At 53.5% G+C, this 19,723-nt stretch overlaps 1 protein-coding gene across 4 annotated transcripts in view; it reads left to right on the forward strand.

Annotated features, from left to right (window-relative positions):
• The first annotated feature begins 1,173 nt into the window (after nucleotides 1-1,173).
• SYNJ1 (synaptojanin 1) overlaps nucleotides 1,174-19,723 on the forward strand; it is a 59,690-nt gene continuing 41,140 nt past the window's right edge. For 3 of the 4 annotated variants that reach the window (XM_036347449.1, XM_036347451.1, XM_036347450.1), the window contains exons 1-8: nucleotides 1,174-1,305; nucleotides 2,316-2,457; nucleotides 13,893-13,979; nucleotides 14,161-14,428; nucleotides 15,118-15,343; nucleotides 16,287-16,370; nucleotides 17,172-17,233; nucleotides 17,962-18,058. In XM_036347449.1, coding sequence (XP_036203342.1) covers nucleotides 2,334-2,457; nucleotides 13,893-13,979; nucleotides 14,161-14,428; nucleotides 15,118-15,343; nucleotides 16,287-16,370; nucleotides 17,172-17,233; nucleotides 17,962-18,058 — 948 coding nt within the window. In that variant the 5' untranslated portion in view covers nucleotides 1,174-1,305; nucleotides 2,316-2,333. Of the gene's footprint in view, nucleotides 1,306-2,315; nucleotides 2,458-13,892; nucleotides 13,980-14,160; nucleotides 14,429-15,117; nucleotides 15,344-16,286; nucleotides 16,371-17,171; nucleotides 17,234-17,961; nucleotides 18,059-19,723 lie in introns of those variants that run through there. The other variant, XM_036347452.1, reaches the window with a different exon arrangement.

Consider the following 19,723-nt stretch of genomic DNA (forward strand, 5'->3'; position numbering starts at 1 on the left):
CAGGTGCTTCCGGTAAGCGGCGGAGGCCACAGCAGGAGAGAGGCTTCCCTGTCCTCGCAGACAGCACCTCTGGAGAGCAAGCCCTTCCCCTCCTGCCGAAAGCCACGCATGTGTCTGCAGGTCGCCTAGGAAAGAAGTGGCCTCTTTTCTGAGAGTTATAGCCACTCAGTATCCTGCAACCAGGGTGGGCCCAGCTTCTCCAAAATGGGTGAAAAAACGATAAATTGAGCCACGTGACAAGACCGGAGGGGAAACGATTCTGTGTGCTACGCGGAATTTAAATTCTGCTGGTGCTGCTACAAGGAAAGCACTAAGGGGAAGGAGCAAAAGCAACGGCAGGGGGACCGCTCCCCGGTGTGCTGGGGTTCTGAGGTTCTCGATTCCCCTTCGGGGTTGCTGGCTTTGGCTTCATTTCCATATTTAGATCTAGGAAGTGGAAGCCCTGTAAAGCCCTTAGGCGTGACATCCCATTAGCCAGGGAGCATGGCTTGCTGAGAAATGGGGGCGCGGTGAAAGGGTGGGTTGCCTCTCAGACACTGGGCTCCACAGCCAGAAGCGGCTGCTGGCCACTCAGGGACAATGACAGCCGCCCGGGCCTCAGGGCCGCCCGGGCTGTGACATCGGTCACCACCGAGCGGCTTTCCTGCGGCGCTCCCCACCGCCCCTGAGCCCCGCAAGTTCCAACAGGCGCGGATCTTCCTTCCTTCCACCGCCCGGCCGCCCAGAGCGACACCATGGACAGCTCTCCAGGCGCCGCCGCGGCCCGCCGGCTGCCTCCGGTCCCCTCGCCCGGGACCGGGGGGCCGAGGGGGCGACAGGGGTGCTCCTGGCACCTCGGGCGCACGTATCCGCACCCAGCCCGCAAGGCTCCGCCCCCGAGGCCCTCCCGCAGCTCCGGGGAGCCCACGCGCGGGGCTGGGGCGGCCGATGACCCGGCACCCCCGGCACCCCTGGCGGCGGGACCTGCCGCTGCGGTCGGGGACCCAGCCCGGGCGACGCCCGCTGCGCGCGGAGGCCGCTCCCAGTCCCCCGCGCCCCGCAGTAAGGACCCGAGTGGGCGTGGCCTCTCTGACGCCCCGCCCCTCCAGAGGCCTGGCCCCGCCCCTCGCGGTGCAATGCGGAAGTACTGGGTCCCCTGAGCGGAAGTGACGCTTCCGGCGGCGGCGGCCCGGGCGGCGGGCGAAGGCGGAGGGGAGCCGGGGGAGGAGGGAGGCGCCGGCGGGCGGCAGCGGCGCTTCCAGACCCAGGGCGGCCGGGCCGCGGGTGGCTTTCCCGGAGGCGGGTCCGCGTCCAGCGGCGGCAGCGGTGAGGGGACGCGGCGCGGAGGGCGGGCGGCGGGCGGGTGTGGTGACAGCGGCTGTCAGCCCCCGGGACGGGACGGCTTCGGGCGCCGTGGACGCGCCGGGCTGCTCGGCGCCTCGGGCCCCGGCTGTCCAGGACCGCGAGCAGCCGGTCAGCTCTGCGCCCCGCGTCGTGGCTTCCCGCCCGCGTGGCCTGGGCCGGGGTCGCCGCCCGGGGAGCCGTGCGGGCGGGTCCCCTCTCCCCGCCCCCGCCGCGGGCGGTGCGACCTCCCTCCTACCTGCCGCCTCCGAATCGGCCCCTTCCCCGCGGCGGCCGCCCGGAGCAGGAAGCTGTGAGCGGCTCCCAGCGGGGGACAGGCCGGTCCTGCCGCGGGGAACCGGGAACCGGCGCTGAGGGCTCCGCTGTTGCTTTCTGGTGCCTGGAGTGCCGGCTGCGGGTGGAGCGAACCCTTCTCCCCGCGCACGGCCTCTGGGCGCTGGCAGCCCGGCGGCGGGGAGGGGGACCGGCTGCGAGGGAGGGGGCGGCGGGGAGGGGGGACCGGCCCGGGGGGGGGGCGGCTGCAGGGGAGGGGACACCGGCGGCGGGGACGGTGCTGACTGCGGGGGAGGGAGGGACCGGCGGGGGGCGGGTGGCTGCGGGGGAAGAGGACCGGTTGCAGGGGAGGGGGAGCCGGCTGCGGGAGAGGAACCGGCTGAGGGAGGAACCAGCTTCGGGGGAGGGGGATCGGCTGGGGGGAGCCGGCTGCGGGGGAGGGGGACCGGCTGGGGGGAGCCGGCTGCGGGGGAGGGGGACCGGCTGCGGGGGCAGGGGGCGGGTTGCGGGGAGGAGGACGCTGCGGGGGAGGGGGACCGGCTGCGGGGGAGAGGGATCGGCTGCGGGGAGGGGGAGCGGCTGCGGGGGAGAGGGATCGGCTGCGGGGGAGGGGGAGCCGGCTGTGGGGGAGGGGAAGCGCCTGCGGGGGAGGGGGACCGGCTGCGGGAGCCGCGCCGCATCTGCTCTGCTCGCTCCCACAGGCTGCCTCTGCGGACAGGATGGCGTTCAGCAAGGGGTTCCGGGTCTACCACAAGCTGGACCCCCCGCCCTTCAGCCTCATGGTGGAGACCAGGCACAAGGAGGAGTGTCTCCTGTTCGAGTCCGGGGCGGTGGCCGTGCTCTGTGAGTCCCGGGGCTCGGTTTTCGGGGGTCATTCAGGTCCAGCCAGGCTCAGGGGGGACCCCCCGCCCCGCCCCGATACCTTCCAGCCCATAGGCTTGGCTTTGCTTTCAGTCCAGCCTCGTTTTGTCCTGAACTTTCATTTTCCTCCCCTGCTGAGGGGTTTCGGCGGGTGGATGCAGGTCTTGGGTGCAGGTTCTTGCTTTCGTGGGTTTCTCTGCCGCTTGGAAAAGTGAACCCTCCTTCAGAGAAGGACTCCCGCAGTTCGATCGCCTCCCGTCCAGAACGGCGGCTTCCCGTTCGTCCTGAATGGAGCGTTCTTCCAGCGCCGTCGCAGTAACGAGCTGTTAGACTGTCCAGTGTTTGTGCAGCGCCTTAGAGGGTTGTCGGCGCTTTTTAAAATTTCATGTGGAATATGTGATTGACTTCATATTTAAAAATCATTTTGATAGTCTCTTGGAAAGAAAAGGAGACTATCACACACACAGGAGTAGGTTCGGCCGGTTGGAGCATGGTCCCCTCCAAAGGGTTCCGTTCCCCGGCAGAGCCCATGCCCAGCTTTCGGGTTTGATCCCCCACTGGGTGGCGTCCAGTTGATACTCAATGGACCAGTGGATTATCTTAGAGGCAGCCAACTGATGCTTCTCTTACATGGAGGTTTCTCTCTCTCCCTCTTTCTCTCTCTCCCTCCCTCCCCCCTTCTCGCTGAAAATCAATTAAAAAATATTCTTGGGTGAGGATTTTTTAAACATTAGATTAATATGTTTTGGGTTATCTTGTGGGCAAATGCATGAAATCAAAAATAAAAATATTAATTTGAATGTTTATCTTAATATAAGATTTTGGCAAATAAGTTCAGTGTCGGGTTATTTGAAATGTGATGGTGTTGTTAAGAGTGGTCTAGTGATGATTGCTTATCCTTTATTATGTTTTTGTTTCGTAGAGACATATAGCAGGAAGTGGCTATATCTTCTAAGAATAAGTATTAATAATATGGGTTATACTCAGTCAGTATGGACTTACGTTACTCAAGTTGTTTTTTATACTTAAACACGCCAAACTTAACTTGCTATGTTAATTTGCATAGCATATTTTTTCCTACTACAAGTATAATTATACTGATGAATTCTTAATTAAAAATATTTGGGGGAAATGTTTGGCTTAGCATGTGAGACATTTTTTACCAGCTTGTGTTTTTGATGGCATTACCCGATTTTCTAATTTGTCTAAATTCAAATGTTTATTTAATTGTCCTTACCGGTAATGACAGGGATCCGGATGTTCAGCCCCCAGGCACCGTTACCTGTGGGATCAGGGTTATTTGTACTTTACTCCCAGGTCAGGGACCCTAAGGCTAACCATCCGTCCAAACCTCCAGCAGCTCTCTTTTTGCCAAAAAATGACTTAAGAAAAAAATCCCCAACCATCCATTTGGCATTGATATTCTAAGGAGGAAGGATATAAAAATACTATCTTCATTATTTATTAATTCTACTTCTTGTACTAGATTTAGACTATGTAAGTAATTCTTTCAGGAGAAAAAAATAAAGCTTGAATATTGCCTCTCTGTAAAGCTAGCATAAATGGATGTATAATCTCTTGGGTATGTTATGTTTTCCTGTTAGAGACTTTTAATGTTTAGGAGCTAACAGGCCTTTTTATAAATCATTTGACTTACAAAGTTACCCTGACATTCCGTCTGGAGTGATGCCAAGGTGTGTGCGGGGCTGTTGTGCTCACTTGACAAACCGTCACATTTTAAAAAGCTGCCGTGTTCAGGGGCCGAGCGTGGAAAACACCACGGCCCCTAGCACTCGGTGCGGCTTGCATTTCACCTGCCAGGAGACTCTCCCAAACCATTTCTTACATTACACACAAGTGTAACCCCATTTTTCCGTGAGATTAAGTTCAGACTCCTCACCCTGTTTGTCCCCGCTGATCTCTAAGGAAACGCTCGTGCTTCCAGCGCCATCATGCCGAGTGCCAGGCTGCTGCCAACGCCATCATGCTGCTCCTGGCTGTGCCCGCTCTCCTGACTACGAGAATGCCCTCCCCACCTTCCAGTGCGAGCCTCTTCCTCCTTCCTGAGGCTCCGCCCCCACCCCTCCAGCCCACTCTTCTGTCTTCCTTCCCTTCATTTCCTAGAGCTCAGTCTGTCTCCCGAGATGACCACTTTCTATATGCTGGTTTTGTTGGTCTCTGCATACTTGTGTGCAGTAGGTGGTGACAGGGACGCTAGCAGGCCTCGGCCTTCATGTACCCAAAGCTGGTGATTCCTGGAGGCTCCCGTGGCCCTGGCTTTAATGAGTAAAGTTGGGAAATTAGACATCTTGGGCAATAGCTATTGGCCGTCACTGAATTTCCTTGGGTTCTGCCAGAAGTGGTTATGCCAGAGATACCCACATGAAATGCTATCTCACATTATTGGCACATGTCAAAACTGGGGTGTGGGTGAAAATGCAGGGAGCATAATCTCAGATCAGGGATCCTCTTAGGGCCAGTGCCCTCTAAGGCAGCTCTGGACTCTGCGTATTTGGCCGGGTTCCCAGCCTAATGAGTCATGAGGCGAGGACGGAATCAGTGGCCCTGGGGAGTGCATTTTACTCACCTGGGCAGGCTTCACACACCGGGGCCTGGGCTCCAGCCCCCGCCCCAAATTCTGATAGAATTGGGTTGGAATGATAATTTATTTAAAAATATCCTACTGACTTTAGGGGGAGGTAGAAACATCAATTGGCGGCCCCCTGTCAGCCCCCTACTGGGGATTGAGCCTGAAAACCTGGCATGTGCCTGACTGGGAGTGGAACCGTGACCTCCTAGTTCAGTGGTTGTCAACCTTCTGGCCCTTTAAATACAGTTCCTCATGTTGTGACCCAACCATAACATTATTTCCGTTGCTACTTCATAACTGTCATTTTGCTACTGTTATGAATTGTAATGTAAATATCTGATATGCAGGATGGTCTTAGGCGACCCCTGTGAAAGGGTCGTTCGACTGCCAAAGGGGCTGCGACCCACAGGTTGAGAACCGCTGCCCTAGTTCATGGGCCCACCCTCAACCACTGAACTACACGGGCCGGGTGGGATGACAATTTCTGAGCATAGTTTACATAGGCCTTTCTATGATAGATAATGGGACAGACAACTTTGGCTTGCAAAATTTATGGAAAATAACCATGTTTCCAGAATTATAGTGCATTTGCTGTTGTCATGGGGCCAATAGTGAGCTTTCTTGAGCCCACAGCTTGAACAGAGGCTGACGCTCCCACAGCACTCTCCCTGCGGCGCCCGCACAGGGAGCTGTGGGCGGGTGTCTGTCTGGGTGCCGACTCTCTGAGGAAACGCCATGTCTTGGAAATCTTTGTACCCCTAGCGTTAGTACACTGTTTCACTCACACTTGCAGCATCATGGTTATTAAAGAAGTGGCACAGGGAAGAAGACCAACCTAAACTAGACAACAAAGTTGACAGACATGCAATATTCTCTATATTTGAAAGTCGATACCTTTGCCCAGCTGGTGTGGCTCAGTGGTTGAGCATCGACCTTTGAACCAGGTGGTCACGGTTCGATTCCCAGTCAAGGGCACATGCCCAGGTTGCAGGCTCAACCCCAGTGTGGTGCGTGCAGGAGGCAGCCAATCAATGATTATCTCTCATCATTGATATTTCTATCTCTCCGTCTCCCTCTCTGGAATCAATAATAAATAAATATGTGTGTGTATATCTATCTATAGATATAGATAGATGTAGATAGATATATAGATATATAAAATCACCTAGGAAACTGAGAGCAGGGCCCACCCAGAATTCTGAGAACAGGATCCTTTTTTTAAAAAAAAAAAAGATACTTTTTTCTATAAAACTTATTTTCTCTCTTTTAAAGAATTACTATTTGACTGAGCTGCTGATATAAAAGACATTTATCTATATTGCTTGGTCTTGTTTAGAAAAATACTGATGGAAATAACTATAACCACATCCTTAAAGTCTTTCTGAAATGCTAATTGAAAATGAGGAATGTAAAGAATTTAAATTAAAAAGAAAAAGAAAATGAGGAATGTTATTTATGTCTTCTATGAATAAATACTATTAATTTGTTCTAAAGTTACTTTTCTTTAAATGGAAAATAATTTCATTATTAATTTATTTCATTGCATTTATTTATTTAAAACCCCTTCTGGAGAGTCTTATCCTTAGAGAAGTCAATATGTGTTTGTATACTGTACCCATTTTTAGCATTACTCATTAAAACAGGAAGTTTGATGTGTGTGGAGCAGTGGTTAGTGTAGCGCATGGGTCCTCTGTAAGTAGTGTGCTGTGTTTGGTCCTGGCAGGCACAGGTGTGATGTCAGCAAGTCATAAAACTGCATGAAGAAGAGACATCTATTAGTTTTCTGTAGGGTTCAGTTTTCCTATTCTTTCTACAATTGTAGACATACAAAGGCCATCACAGGGAAGGGCAAGTAGCCAGTGAGGCGCACACAGTCGTTAAATTCACAAGCCACCTCATTCTTTTCCAACCCATTTCCTGCTTTATTGTTAAACTAGAGGCCAGGTGCACGAAATTCATGCACTCTGGGCGGGGGGGGGGGTGCTCAGCCTGGTCTGCGCCCTCTCGCAGTTTGGGAGTCCTCGGGGGATGTCCGATTGATGACTTAGGCCTGCTCCCCACAGCCTAAGCCAGCAGTCAGACATCCCTAGAGCTGCCGCAGAGGCAGGAGAGGCTCCTGCCACCGCCACTGCACTCACCAGCCGTGAGCCCGGCTTCTGGCTGAGTGGTGCTCCCCCTGTGTGAGTGCACTGACCACCAGGGTGCAGCTCCTGTGTTGAGTGTCTGCCCCCTGGTGGTCAGTGCACGTCATAGCGACCGGTCATTCCACTATCAGCTCTCTGACATCCCCCAAGGGGTTCCGGATTGTGAGAGGGCTGAGGGACTCCACCAGTGCATGATCGGAGCCAGGGAGGGACGCAGGAGGTTGGCCAGCCCAGGAGGGGCCACGGGAGGGCTCCAGGGCATGTCCAGACCATCTCGCTCAGTCCCAGTTGGCCAAACCCCAGCAGCAAGCTAACCTACCAGTCGGAGCGTCTGCCCCCTGGTGGTCAGTGCACATCATAGCAAGTGGTTGAGTGGCCTTAGCATATCATTAGCATATTATACTTTGGTTGAACAGCCGACTGAACACTTAGCATATTAGGCTTTTATTATATAGGATGTATGTGGCTTTAGAGTGTTGGATAGCTTCTCAGACCTTGGAATCATATTGGACAGTGCCACCTCATTTCCTGTTTCACATTGATTTTTTTAAAAATATTTTTTTATTGCTTTCAGAGAGGAAGGGAGAGGGAGAGAGAGTTAGAAACATCAACGAGGAGAGAGACTATGACCTCCTCGTTCATAGGTCCATGTTCATCAGGACCTGCATTGATTTTTATCCCAGCAAACCCAGCCCCAGAAAGATAGGATGTCAGTAAGGACTGCACTGCAATCTAGTGCTGAAACTCTGAGCTAACATGTTGAGTATCTCCACGTTTCCTCCAATTTAAAATATCCACCGGCCAGTAGAGGGCGTGCAGGAGGCAGCTGATGGGTGTTTCTCTGTCATCGTTGTTTCTACCTCTCTATCCCTCTCCCTTCCGCTCTAAAGAAATATCCTCAGCGTTCGGGTGGGTCAGTTGGTGGAGCATTGTCCCCATTTGTGAAAAGGCAGGTTCAATCCCCAGTTGGGGAACTTACGGGAGACAACTGATCAGTGTTTCTCTCTTTTCGGTGTCTCTCTCTCTCTCTCTCTCTCTCTCTCTCTCCATATATCCTTGGGTGAGGATTATAAAATAAAATACCCCGCAGCTCTGCTGGGAGTTTGTGGAAGTGTCCCAGAGCATCTCAGCATACGTGGGGAGATGTGGCACTGGACGTGTTATTTCATTTAATTCTGGGCTGTGCTTTACCCCACATCACAGATGTGGAAACTGAGCTTGGAGAAATGAAATGGTGGCTCCAGTGGCACAGTCTTTCTGTTGGTTTTCTCCACGGTGATTATTGTCTGTGCTGTGTGAGGGTGGTGGTGGTTACTTGGGGAGTGGGGATGAACGGGGAAAGAAAGGGGTGCTAGTGGAAGACTGAAGTCAGGCGTGAAAAGGGCAGCGTGTTCTGATGAGGAGGCGTGTCCTTGCCGTGGACTAGTGATACAGTAGAGTGAGGCGTGGCTTGATTTAGGGCGGGCCATTAAAGGCCGAGTTTCTTTGGTGGCCAAGTTAAATGTCGGCTTCTCGAATTTTGTGTGAATGTCGTGGGTGGTGACAAGCAGTGTGCATCGTTGTTCTTTCTGTTTAATTGCCAAGTGCTGCCAGTCTTCACAGCTGCCCTTTAAGAAAAATGCTCAAGCTGAGAGAAGACGTGACTGTGTAGAGTTGACTTTTCTGCACAGAAATGATGAAATGTAGACTTGTGTATCACTTTATGATAGAGCTGCAAAAATTCACTTTTGTTTTGTAAGTTATTTTTGTAATGTTCATATTTAATAGAAATAGTACATGTCAACTTAAATATCAACCTTTAACCCTTCGAGTGCCAACCAATATCCTAGGAACTATGTTAAAATTGCCAAGGCATTTTTGCTGATTTTACAGCAGTTTAGGAAAAAAATTATGAATCGCAAGTAAATGGAGTTACATATTCAATATCTTGCACAAAATCGTCATCTTCACAGCAAGAATTGACATATTTGGCAATGTCATCATCACTAATAAAAGCAGACTTAGAACCGGACACTGCAGGAGGAGCGCGATCGCATTCCCGGCACTCTAAGAGTTAAAAAAGTAATCAACCTCACCCTCCCATTGTGGCCTGGGTGGCAGGGTTAGTGGATGAGTAGGGCCAGCTATGCTCCCCACTGCTTTCGCTTTTTGCCACTCACTTTGCCATCAGGAAATAGAAGGCGAAGGCAGTTTCTCTCACTGAGCAGTAAACCCCATCATGAGACTTCATTACATGATTTAAGGTCTAGCAGATGTTCTCAATTGTCCTGTAAGATATAACCAGCCCAGGACCATAACAGGATGTTCGCTTCTAACCCGATGTAACAGTAACTGAATTTACCTTCCCACCATGAATAACAGCGGACGAAACAAACCCAGTGTCTGAAACAACTTCCAGGCATGAACAGACGCTGCTCCCGAGAGAAGGGGAGCAAGCGAGGTGGGCCTTGGTGAGCCTTGGGGTCGTGCCAGCTCCTCGCTCCAGACCTGCTCTCGGTCCCGTGTTCCTTACCTCATGGATTGCACTCCACCCCCTAACGCCCTAATCATCACCCTGCACGCTTCCTCTCATCCCCTTCACTCCACCCCCTAACGCCCTAAGCATCACCCTGCACGCTTCCTCTCATCCCCTTCACTCCACCCCTAACGCCCTAAGCATCACCCTGCACGCTTCCTCTCATCCCCTTCACTCCATCCCAACGCCCTAAGCATCACCCTGCACGCTTCCTCTCATCCCCTTCACTCCATCCTAACGCCCTAAGCATCACCCTGCACGCTTCCTCTCATCCCCTTCACTCCACCCGGGCCAGGCCGCTCAGCCTCCTAGCAGCACGCACCCCTACGGCTCTGTCCCAGCCAGCCCCCGGGGCCCCTTTCATGAACCATGCTGCTCGCCTTCTTAATCCGTCTCCTGCCCCCACGCCCCCACCCACGCTCCGGTCTCTGAAAACACGAGCTGGGCATATTATCCCCTGGCTTACTACCTCAGTGGTTGGCACTGAGTCTAGAATCCCGCACTCCGGGGTTTCTGTGTCCAGCCACACTGACCTTTTGGTGCGAATGTGCCGAACGCGGTCTGTCTCAGGGTCTTACGCATGCTGTTCTCTCTGCTCGACATTTTACTTTTAAAAATAAGCTTCTTCCCACGAGTAGAAAAGGACGTGCGTCAGTGCTCAGGCTGATGAAGTGCGAGGGACACCCGCATGTGGCCGCCCCAGGTGGAGAAGTGGAACATGGTGGCTCGCCCTCCGGAGTCCCTCCGCCCCTTCCCAGTGACCTCCCCGGACCCGCAAAGGCGGTCCCTGGGCCCACGTCCTTGTCTGGCTTTGAGCTGAACAGAAGTGCAGCCGTTCACTCTGTCTTCTGTCGCGTCTGCTGCTTTCTGTCAGCGGCCCGCGTGGGAGGCCACCCACGCGGTAGCCTGTGACAGTAGCTGGCTCACTTCTGCTGCCGTGTCGTGTTCGTGTGTGGCTCTCCCGGCGTCTGTCCTGTTAGGAATGACACGGTGTGCACGTCCTGTGCCTGCCTGGCGGTGCCCATGCGCACACCGTGCCGATGGGATTGTGGCCGGGGCTGTGTGTGCGCTGCCCGGAACGCTGTGCCTCCCTTTCATTGCTCGCCGCCTGGTCATGCTTCAGGCTGCAGCTGCGAGGCCACTTCTGCAGAGTGCAAGTGAGTTGGTGCCGTCTGTGGGACTCCGTGTGGATGGCTGTGGGATGCCCGTCTTCCTGACAGAGGGATGGGCGCTGGGAGCGGGCAGGCATTCGGCGCGTACTTGTTGCTTGCATGTGTGAAAGGTGGTTTTTATTTTGGCCTGTTGCCAAGATTGAAATGTGTAGCTTAAGTGGAACATTACTTTGGATGGTTTAATGTCTTCCAGCTGGAGTTTTAATTATTTAATTACGCAGAGAAAACCTTGGCCTTGTTAAACATTCTTCCCTTGGTGTGTGCTGAGATGGAGAGCGGCTCTCCTGCAGCCGGTTCTGTGATCTCCGGTGAATCACCCAGCCTCCAGTCTCATCTGGAACCCGGCGGCTGTGCCGCCTCATCGCTGAGCGTTTCTGCCCCGAAGCTCTGGGTCTGCCTTCCCCGGTGCTGCCCGCATGCAAATCCCTTGCCCACAAACCACGGGGGTGTGCAGCCACAGGCAAGATGTGGTTCTAGGAAGGTCACGCTCACTGTCATCCTGTTTTCTCATTCTCGCTAACTTTCTTTAGTTCCCTCTCCCCTCCCTGCCAGCCCGAGAGGCAGGCTGGCTGTCCCCATAGCTCCCTGTCCCCTCCCTGCCAGCCCGAGAGGCAGGCTGTCCCCATAGCTCCCTGTCCCCTCCCTGCCAGCCCGAGAGGCAGGCTGTCCCCCAGCTGGGCGGCGTGGCCTCAGCAGAGTGTTGACAGTGGTGAGCAGAAGCTCATTGTGGCAGGAGAGGGACCTGAGCTTCCTGTCCACACGCCCGGACTCCGTTTCCATTATCCTTGCACTTGGCTCTGCCCAGCACCCCACGCACCTTAGCAGGTGACAACGCCTGTCTCCCCACGCCCACCCTCACGTCCCACCAGACACCCGGCATCGCCTTTGCATTTCCAGACGTCCCCGTGAGGAATTGTTACATTTCAATAAGAGCATTCAGGTACTGTCCATGCCAGGGGAAAGTGTTTCTCTTCTGCCCTGGCCGGTGTGCCCAGTGGTTAGGGCGTCAGCCCGAGAACCTAAGGGTCATGGGTCCCATTCCCTGTCGGGGCACGGACTGGGTTGTAGGTTAGACCCCCGGACCCAGTCAGGGCACGTGTGGGAGGCAACCAGCCGATGTGTCTCTCTCACATCGATGTTTCTCCCCCCACCCCCCACTCCCGCTGTCCTTCTCTCTCTCAAAAAAAAGGGGGGGGGATATCTTTGGGTGAGGATAAAAAAAGTACCTCTTTTTATGTATTATTTTAAACAAAACAGTTCCTCTGGTGCTGAGCCGCTCGATTCGTCTTGGTCTAGCAGATGCACACTCGGCAGCCGCAGGGCCGGCGTCTCCGTGTGGGGCTGGTGCTGGGCTGAGATGCAGAGAAATGAGTCGGACGCAGTGTGTGCTGTGCGGCTGTGACTCAGAGACCGGCTGGCCTGCAGCCAGAGGGGTCAGGGAGAGGGTCGGGGTGGCGTCTGCGTTAGGTATTGGAGGGGGGACGCGAGTATTTGGAAGGATGACTGACGGGTATTCCCGAGGCGGAGAGGGGAGAGGGCTGCCCGGGACTCTGGGAGAGGAAGGGCAGGGGAGGAGCGCTGAGCCATTCACCGGTTTGCACGGCGTGTTAAAGGGGCCTGGCTTTCTTATCCTAACTCATCTCCCAGTGGGAGACGCTCACCTTATTTTCCAGAACTAAATTGCTGAGAAATGAGACAATAATTCAATTAGGTCTCTCCCTCTTACACATATATTTCTATGTATTTCATGGAGTTTCATAGAACAAAGGAATCTTTCTTCCTCGTTAGGAAGAATGCACAGGGCGGGCTCACACGGTATTGTCAGAGTTTATCATCGCCGCGCCATTTGGAGGTGAGCGCTGCTTCCTCCGGGAAGATGCAGGCGGGCTGGGGGCGGTGGCGGGCGGGAGAGGAAAGGGCTTGGAGGGAGGCAGAGGGATCGAGGGTCCGTGCCTTTCTGCATGTGTAGGTGTGAGAAGGTGTGTTTGTAATTATCCTTTGAGATTCTAGCTGTGGGTTACTTTGCTTCTCTGTCAAATTTTTAATCAATGTATTTGCTAAGAACTAGGAAGACTTTTAAAGTTCCAGAGGGTGAGGTTTTTTTGTTGTTTTTTTCTTAGTATATCAATCAAACAGCCTGCGGTACAGAAATGGTTCTGTGGGCTGTGTCCTTAGCAAGACAACATCGATTTTATTGTGGAAGAAACAAGACAAGGCAGACGGAAGATTTCCCGTTCCCGTGCAAAGCTGTGTGGTGGTTATTTCATTCTGTAAACGGTGCTCAGTCCTGAGTGTGAAACCCTAGCCTGCGTGTGGGGATGGAAGGGCGAGGAGGGCAGCCTGGCGAAGGGAAGGGCGTGAGGACAGACAGTGTCGGTAACACGAGGACGGAGCTCTGACCGAGCTGTGCTGGGGGCGCAGAAAGCCTTCCAGAAAGTGACCTTCTGCCTGTGTCTGTCAGGTGAAGGGCATTTGCCAGGAGGCAGCGGTGGGGAGAGCCCTGCAGGCAGGAGGCCAGGTGCAGACTGTGAAAGGGCGAGTGAGAGCACTGGTGAGAGTGTGTGGTGAGAGCAGGGGATGCCGGAGTGGGGGTGATGAGAAACGAAACAGGAAGGGTGCCTGGGGGCCAGTTCAGAGAGAGCTCTGGTTCGGGCCTGTGTTACCCTGGAGAGGACGTCAGAGCGGTGGTTCTAGTCGTGCAGCAGTCAAACCCGTCAGCGGGGAGGAAAGGAAAACCAACACAGCCCAAACGAAGCTGCTGAAGGCCTGGTTACGCGGTCGGTGGGAGGGCCGGTCAGTCGGTAGCGCTGGCGCCTGGGCTCACCCTTTGGGAGGAACGTTCAGGCTCCAAGCCGGAGGAAGTGCTTTTGCATCGCCTTTGCTAAGAATATCACATTTAGATTTAGAAATGTTTGGTTGAAACTCTGACTTTATAGGTAAATAAAACCTGATGTATCAGGTCTTATTTCTGATCCTAAAACTTTTTTCTTTTGTAGCTTCTGCAGAAAAGGAGGCAATCAAGAGTACATACTCCAAAGTGCTGGATGCCTATGGGCTCCTGGGTGTTTTACGACTCAATCTGGGTAAGTTTATCATCAGCGTAATGAACCTGAGCAGGCGGCGAGCCTCCCGTCAGCCGACATCATCCCAGGTTAGATGGGTCAGGGTTGAAAGACGTCACCACGCGGGCAGCTCCCATGTGGAGTCTGAAATGATTGACACTCTCTCTCAAACCCTTCGAGTCACTGCAGTCTGCTCTCGCAGGTGACACCACGCTACATTATCTGGTCCTCGTCACCGGGTGCATGTCTGTGGGGAAAATTCAAGAATCGGAAGTGTTCCGAGTGACTTCCACGGAGTTTATATCCCTGCGAGCTGACTCTTCAGATGAGGATCGCATTTCAGAAGTGCGCAAGGTGCTGAACTCAGGGAACTTCTATTTCGCGTGGTCTGCCTCAGGGGTCAGCTTGGACCTGAGTCTTAACGCCCATCGCCGCATGCAGGAGCACACGACCGACAACAGGTTTTTCTGGTGAGTCCGTGAAGCGGGCCACTGCGGGCCAGCGTTGACTCTCAGACGGCGGAGCGGGCGTGCAGCCGCACACCTTCTGCCCCAGAATCCTCAGCGGGCAAGGCAGACGCCCACTGTCACTTCATAGAAGTTGTCATGAAACCTATTTGCTCTCCCTGATCTCGACTGGCCTCTCATTTCAGAAATATCTTTAAGATCTATAGTTTAAAATTAGGAATGAATTCGTTGTAATAGGATTGTGTTACTCATTTTATTGTTCTTAGTTTTGAGATCTTGTCTCTGGCAGTATTGCCCTTCTAAGCCAACATTCCCATATTATTTTAATTTTATTTGACTCGGTAGGAATGGGATGCAGGTCACGTTCAGTGCTGTGAGTAAGCGGAAGGAGCAGAGGAGGAGATGGTTGTGGGGGGCAGGAGGGCGCAGGTGAGGGGCAGATTCTGCTGCTCGCGCCAGCCCTGCGCCTCCCTGAGGGATGAGACACAAGTCCCGGGAAAGGTGAAGAAAGGCGCTGCGCTGGGCGCAGGTCACTTGCCCGGGATCTCGTTTCACGCCAGCCTCCTGAGGCCTAGCGTGGGAGACGTACGCGAGCCGGCAGACTCTCAGTGCCTTGGTTTAACGGCGTGTCCGGGAGGACACGGCGCTGTGCTGCCTGTGCTGGGGACTGAGGCGGCCCGCCTTTCTCCCAGGAACCAGTCTCTGCACCTGCACCTCCAGCACTACGGCGTGAGCTGTGACGACTGGCTGCTGCGTCTCATGTGCGGCGGCGTTGAGATCAGGACCATCTACGCGGCTCACAAGCAGGCCAAGGCCTGCCTCATCTCCAGGCTGAGCTGCGAGCGCGCCGGGACCAGGTTCAATGTCCGGGGCACCAACGACGATGGCCACGTCGCCAATTTTGTAGAAACGGAGCAGGTACCCAGGGTTTTGTTGCTCCACTCCTGTGGGCGGGGGACGCACGGGAAGCAGTAGGGCAGCAGCAGGGTGGGACGCTCTCCGAATAGGAGCAGGCGGTTCACTGCTCAGCATGGCCCGCCAGGGCCTACACTTTGGTGTTGAATTTAAAGTCTTCGTTGACAGAGCTAGACAACTTGGGAAAAGTGTTTTTCTGTGAAATGAAGTCAATTCAATCCCAATTCTCATCTGTAGATATTTGAACCATCCAAACTTAAAAATTGTGATATTTTTTGCTGTGAAACTATATATTTGCAAATTTAGTCCACACCTCAAGCCCAGCTCACATCTTCAAATTAATTTTTTAAAAATATGAAAAACTAAAGAAAAAAGTATGTGAAAATAGAAAGGTATGTGTATAAAAAATAGAAAGGTATGTACTGTTTAACAGGAATTCCTTTTTAAAAGTTGTGATTCCTATGCTTATATTTCTAACTAGAGGCCTGGTGCATGAATTTGTGCATGGGTGGGGTCTGGCTGGCCTGCCCCAATGGGGGCCAATTGGGCCGGTCAGCCGGAGGGCGGGGCCACCCTACTGGTCGAACTCCCAGTTGAACTCCCGGTCGAGGGGACAGTTTGCATATTAGCCTTTTATTATATAGGATATTTTTCTGGTTAATACAGGTTGGGGCAAAAGTGCCTTATAGTTAGGAGTACACGCAAAACAGAATTTAACCTTGTATTATTAGTATTTATTAATTATCGTATTATTTTCCACACAAACAATTATAACCCTGCTTTTGCCCCACCCTGTATATATAGGAGATATTTTGTTAGGACAATTTGTGTATGAGAGGTGGGTCATAAGATACAACCTGTGCAACCAATATTAGTCAGTTTGTCTCCTGACGTAGAGGTGGCAGCCGTGCCTGCGGAACTGTTTTATCCGTGCTTCTCTCTACAGGTCGTGTACTTAGATGACTCCGTCTCTTCCTTCATCCAAATCCGGGGCTCGGTTCCGTTGTTCTGGGAGCAGCCAGGCTTGCAGGTAGGTGTTCAGCGTTGTTGTTTTTTTCTCTTGAAAGTTCCCATATGTTTTAAGTTTCCAGGATCATTTGTTGGTTCATTGGAGAGTTCTATTATTCAATCTAATAATATCAGCTAGGTTCATAAACAAGGATCTGAGTGCAGAGTTCCTGGAATTGTATCAGGTATTTTTTCCCTGTGATGTTTTTTCAACATCCGTAGGAATTCAGCTGCCGTGTTTGATAGTAAAATCTGGATGTTTTCATAGCACATTGATTGTTAGGGTTTCCATATTTGCTTCTCAGTAGCTTAGTACATAACAACTTAGCTTCTGTGGGCAGGAAAATGCCGCCGCTGAAAACTAAGCTGTGAATAATCTTCCCTCTCCCGCTGCTGCCCTGGGCCTGGCAGGGTCTGTGAAGGGAGTGGCGGTGGCAGTGCAGCTGCTGCTGAGGGTTCTCGTGTGGACGGAATGGAGGTGCGCAGACCAGTGCCTGGCACACGCGGTCGGCACTGTGTAAGGGGTCGCTGCTTACGTGTATCTTTCACAACTAAAATTTTCTCTTAGTTTACAAGTGTTTTATAATGGCCTGACTTCTAGCTCTTTTGTTATGAGGTTGCATTTTAAAAAATAAAAGGGAGGAGAAACTCCTAGAACTTGCCTTTTTTTGTTTTTTAGAACTTGTCTTTTTAAGAGACTGTGGTGAGTGGTCAGTGACCTCGCGCCCTGCTCTGTGCTCAGCGAATGCGTGACTGCGCACGGCGGTGGTTTGTCTGTGGTCTCATGTTGGCTGTTGGTGTGACCACATCTTTCTTGTCCCAGGTGGGCTCGCACCGTGTCCGGATGTCCAGGGGCTTCGAAGCCAATGCGCCCGCCTTTGACAGGTAGGGCTGGTTCTGTGTACAGGTGCTCTCGGTTTTGAAATTGTTAAGCGGTGAGACCTGTGATCATTACATTTACAGATTCATTCTACAGTTTTTGGCTCCCAAGTAAAATGTCTTCTGATCCTGACTTAACCGGAGACAATGTTACGACCTCTAGCAGTGGCAGCACTGGTCTCAGCCTTAAGACTCCCTGCGGGCGGCCGCCCAGCACCACAGCCCTGTGCCCTACGTCACTGCTGGGTACATAACTGGCCCGTATTGAGATGTGCTGGAGTGTAAAGTATACACTGGATTTCAAGCACTTAGTGCAAAACAAAGAATTTAAGTGACTGTGACAGTATTAACATTTTATAGTATATTGATCACGTGCAATGAGGTTTTGGTTGCACTGGGTAAATGCTCACGGAGGCTGTGATGTCCTCGGGTGTGAGGGGCAGCCCTGCGCCCTTGCCCGCCCAGCATGTGTTGTCTGTGCTGGGCCAGCCCCGGGCTCCCGGGGGAGAGGGACGGGGGACCGCAGCTCCGCACGGGGGCTCGGCGCCCAGATCAGAGAGGACACTGCGTTCTCATCCGTTCCTGAGACCACGTGGAATGAATCTGTATTCAATTTTGCCGGTTCTATGAGTTTAAACAGAACCATGTAAGTTCTGATTAATAATGGATTCTTATTTCTTGAATAAAAATGTCACTTTATCACTTGACATGTGCTTATTTTCTTCCTTTAACAGGCATTTTAGAACACTTAAGAATCTGTATGGCAAACAAATAGTAATAAATCTGCTTGGATCTAAGGAAGGTGAACATATGCTCAGCAAGGCCTTCCAGGTAAGGAGGGTGTAACAATGCAGTAGAGTCCTGGGATCTGCCAGAAGGAAATGGCTTCCTAGAGAAAGGGTGGTGCTGTGGGACGTTAGCCTTCGGGCTGTTAGGAAACGGTGGAGGGTAAGGTTGTGAGCCTGGGGCTGTGGGAAGTTGTCAAGGCAGTTGACACTTTCCTGAAGTGGGCTTGTTGCTGTGGTGGAGATGCAGAAGGTCCTCCCCCGAGTGTCCCTCTGTCCTGGGCAAGACCAAGGCGGTGTGCTCCTCCCCCTGATGTTTTCCTCTCCTGGTGTCCTCCCCCCCTGGTGTGCTCCTCCCCCCCCTGGTGTGCTCCTCCCCCTGGTGTCCTCCTCCCCCTGGTGTGCTTCTCCCCCTGGTGTGCTCCTCCCCCTGGTGTCCTCCTCCCCCTGGTGTGCTCCTCCCCCTGGTGTCCTCCTCCCCCTGGTGTGCTCCTCCCCCTGGTGTGCTCCTCCCCCTGGTGTCCTCCTCCCCCTGGTGTGCTCCTCCCCCTGGTGTGCTTCTCCCCTGGTGTGCTCCTCCCCCTGATGTTTTCCTCTCCTGGTGTCCTCCCCCCCCTGGTGTGCTTCTCCCCCTGGTGTGCTCCTCCCCCTGTTGTTTTCCTCTCCTGGTGTCCTCCCCCCCCTGGTGTGCTTCTCCCTCTGGTGTGCTTCTCCTCCTGGTGCACTCCTCCCCCTGGTGTCCTCCTCCCCCTGGTGCGCTCCTCCCCCCTGGTGCGCTCCTCCCCCCTGGTATGCTCCCCCCCCTGGTGTGCTCCTCCCCCTGGTGTCCTCCTCCCCCTGGTGTGCTTCTCCCCCTGGTGTGCTCCTCCCCCTGATGTTTTCCTCTCCTGGTGTCCTCCCCCCCCTGGTGTGCTTCTCCCTCTGGTGTGCTCCTCCCCCTGGTGTGCTCTTCCCCCTGGTGCGCTTCTCCCCCTGGTGCACTCCTCCCCCTGGTGCGCTCCTCCCCCTGGTGCGCTCCTCCCCCCGGAGCGCTCCTCCCCCCGGTGTGCTCCCCCTCCCCGGAGCGCTCCCCCCCCCCCGTGCGCTCCTCCCCCTGGAGTGCTCCTCCCCCCGGTGTGCTCCTCCCCCCCGGAGCGCTCCCCCCCCCCCGTGCGCTCCTCCCCCTGGTGCGCTCCTCCCCCTGGTGCGCTCCTCCCCCTGTGTGCTCCTCTCCTGGTTGCTCCTCCCCTGGAGCGCTCCCCCCCCCCCGTGTGCTCCTCCCCCTGGTGTGCTCCTCCCCCTGGTGTGCTCCTCCCCCTGGTGCGCTCCTCCCCCTGGTGTCCTCCTCCCCCTGTGTGCTCCTCTCCTGGTTGCTCCTCCACCTGCAATCGCTTGCCCACTGCTGGAAACCAGTCACTGTTAGCCCTTGAGGGGGTGATGAATGCCTTGATGTACAGCAGGAGCACACCTTCTTGTGTTGATGAGAGGAATGTGAGAATTTCAAGTAAAAGATAAGCCTTCTAAAGAAAACATTCTTCATAAACACCAATTTAATAGTTAATATAAACTATGATGTTATATAGAATTATAAGCTTAAACAAAATGGTTAGAAACATTTCCTTAAATTCAATCTAATGAGCTCCAGAATTATTCAGCTATTTTAACTTTGTGAAATAAATATTAATAAACAGATTATACATTAGAGAATAACTTTTTATGGTAAACTTTCAAA

The sequence above is a fragment of the Myotis myotis genome, unplaced genomic scaffold (genome assembly GCF_014108235.1).
Source record: "Myotis myotis isolate mMyoMyo1 unplaced genomic scaffold, mMyoMyo1.p scaffold_m19_p_2, whole genome shotgun sequence".
Classification (NCBI taxonomy): domain Eukaryota; kingdom Metazoa; phylum Chordata; class Mammalia; order Chiroptera; family Vespertilionidae; genus Myotis; species Myotis myotis.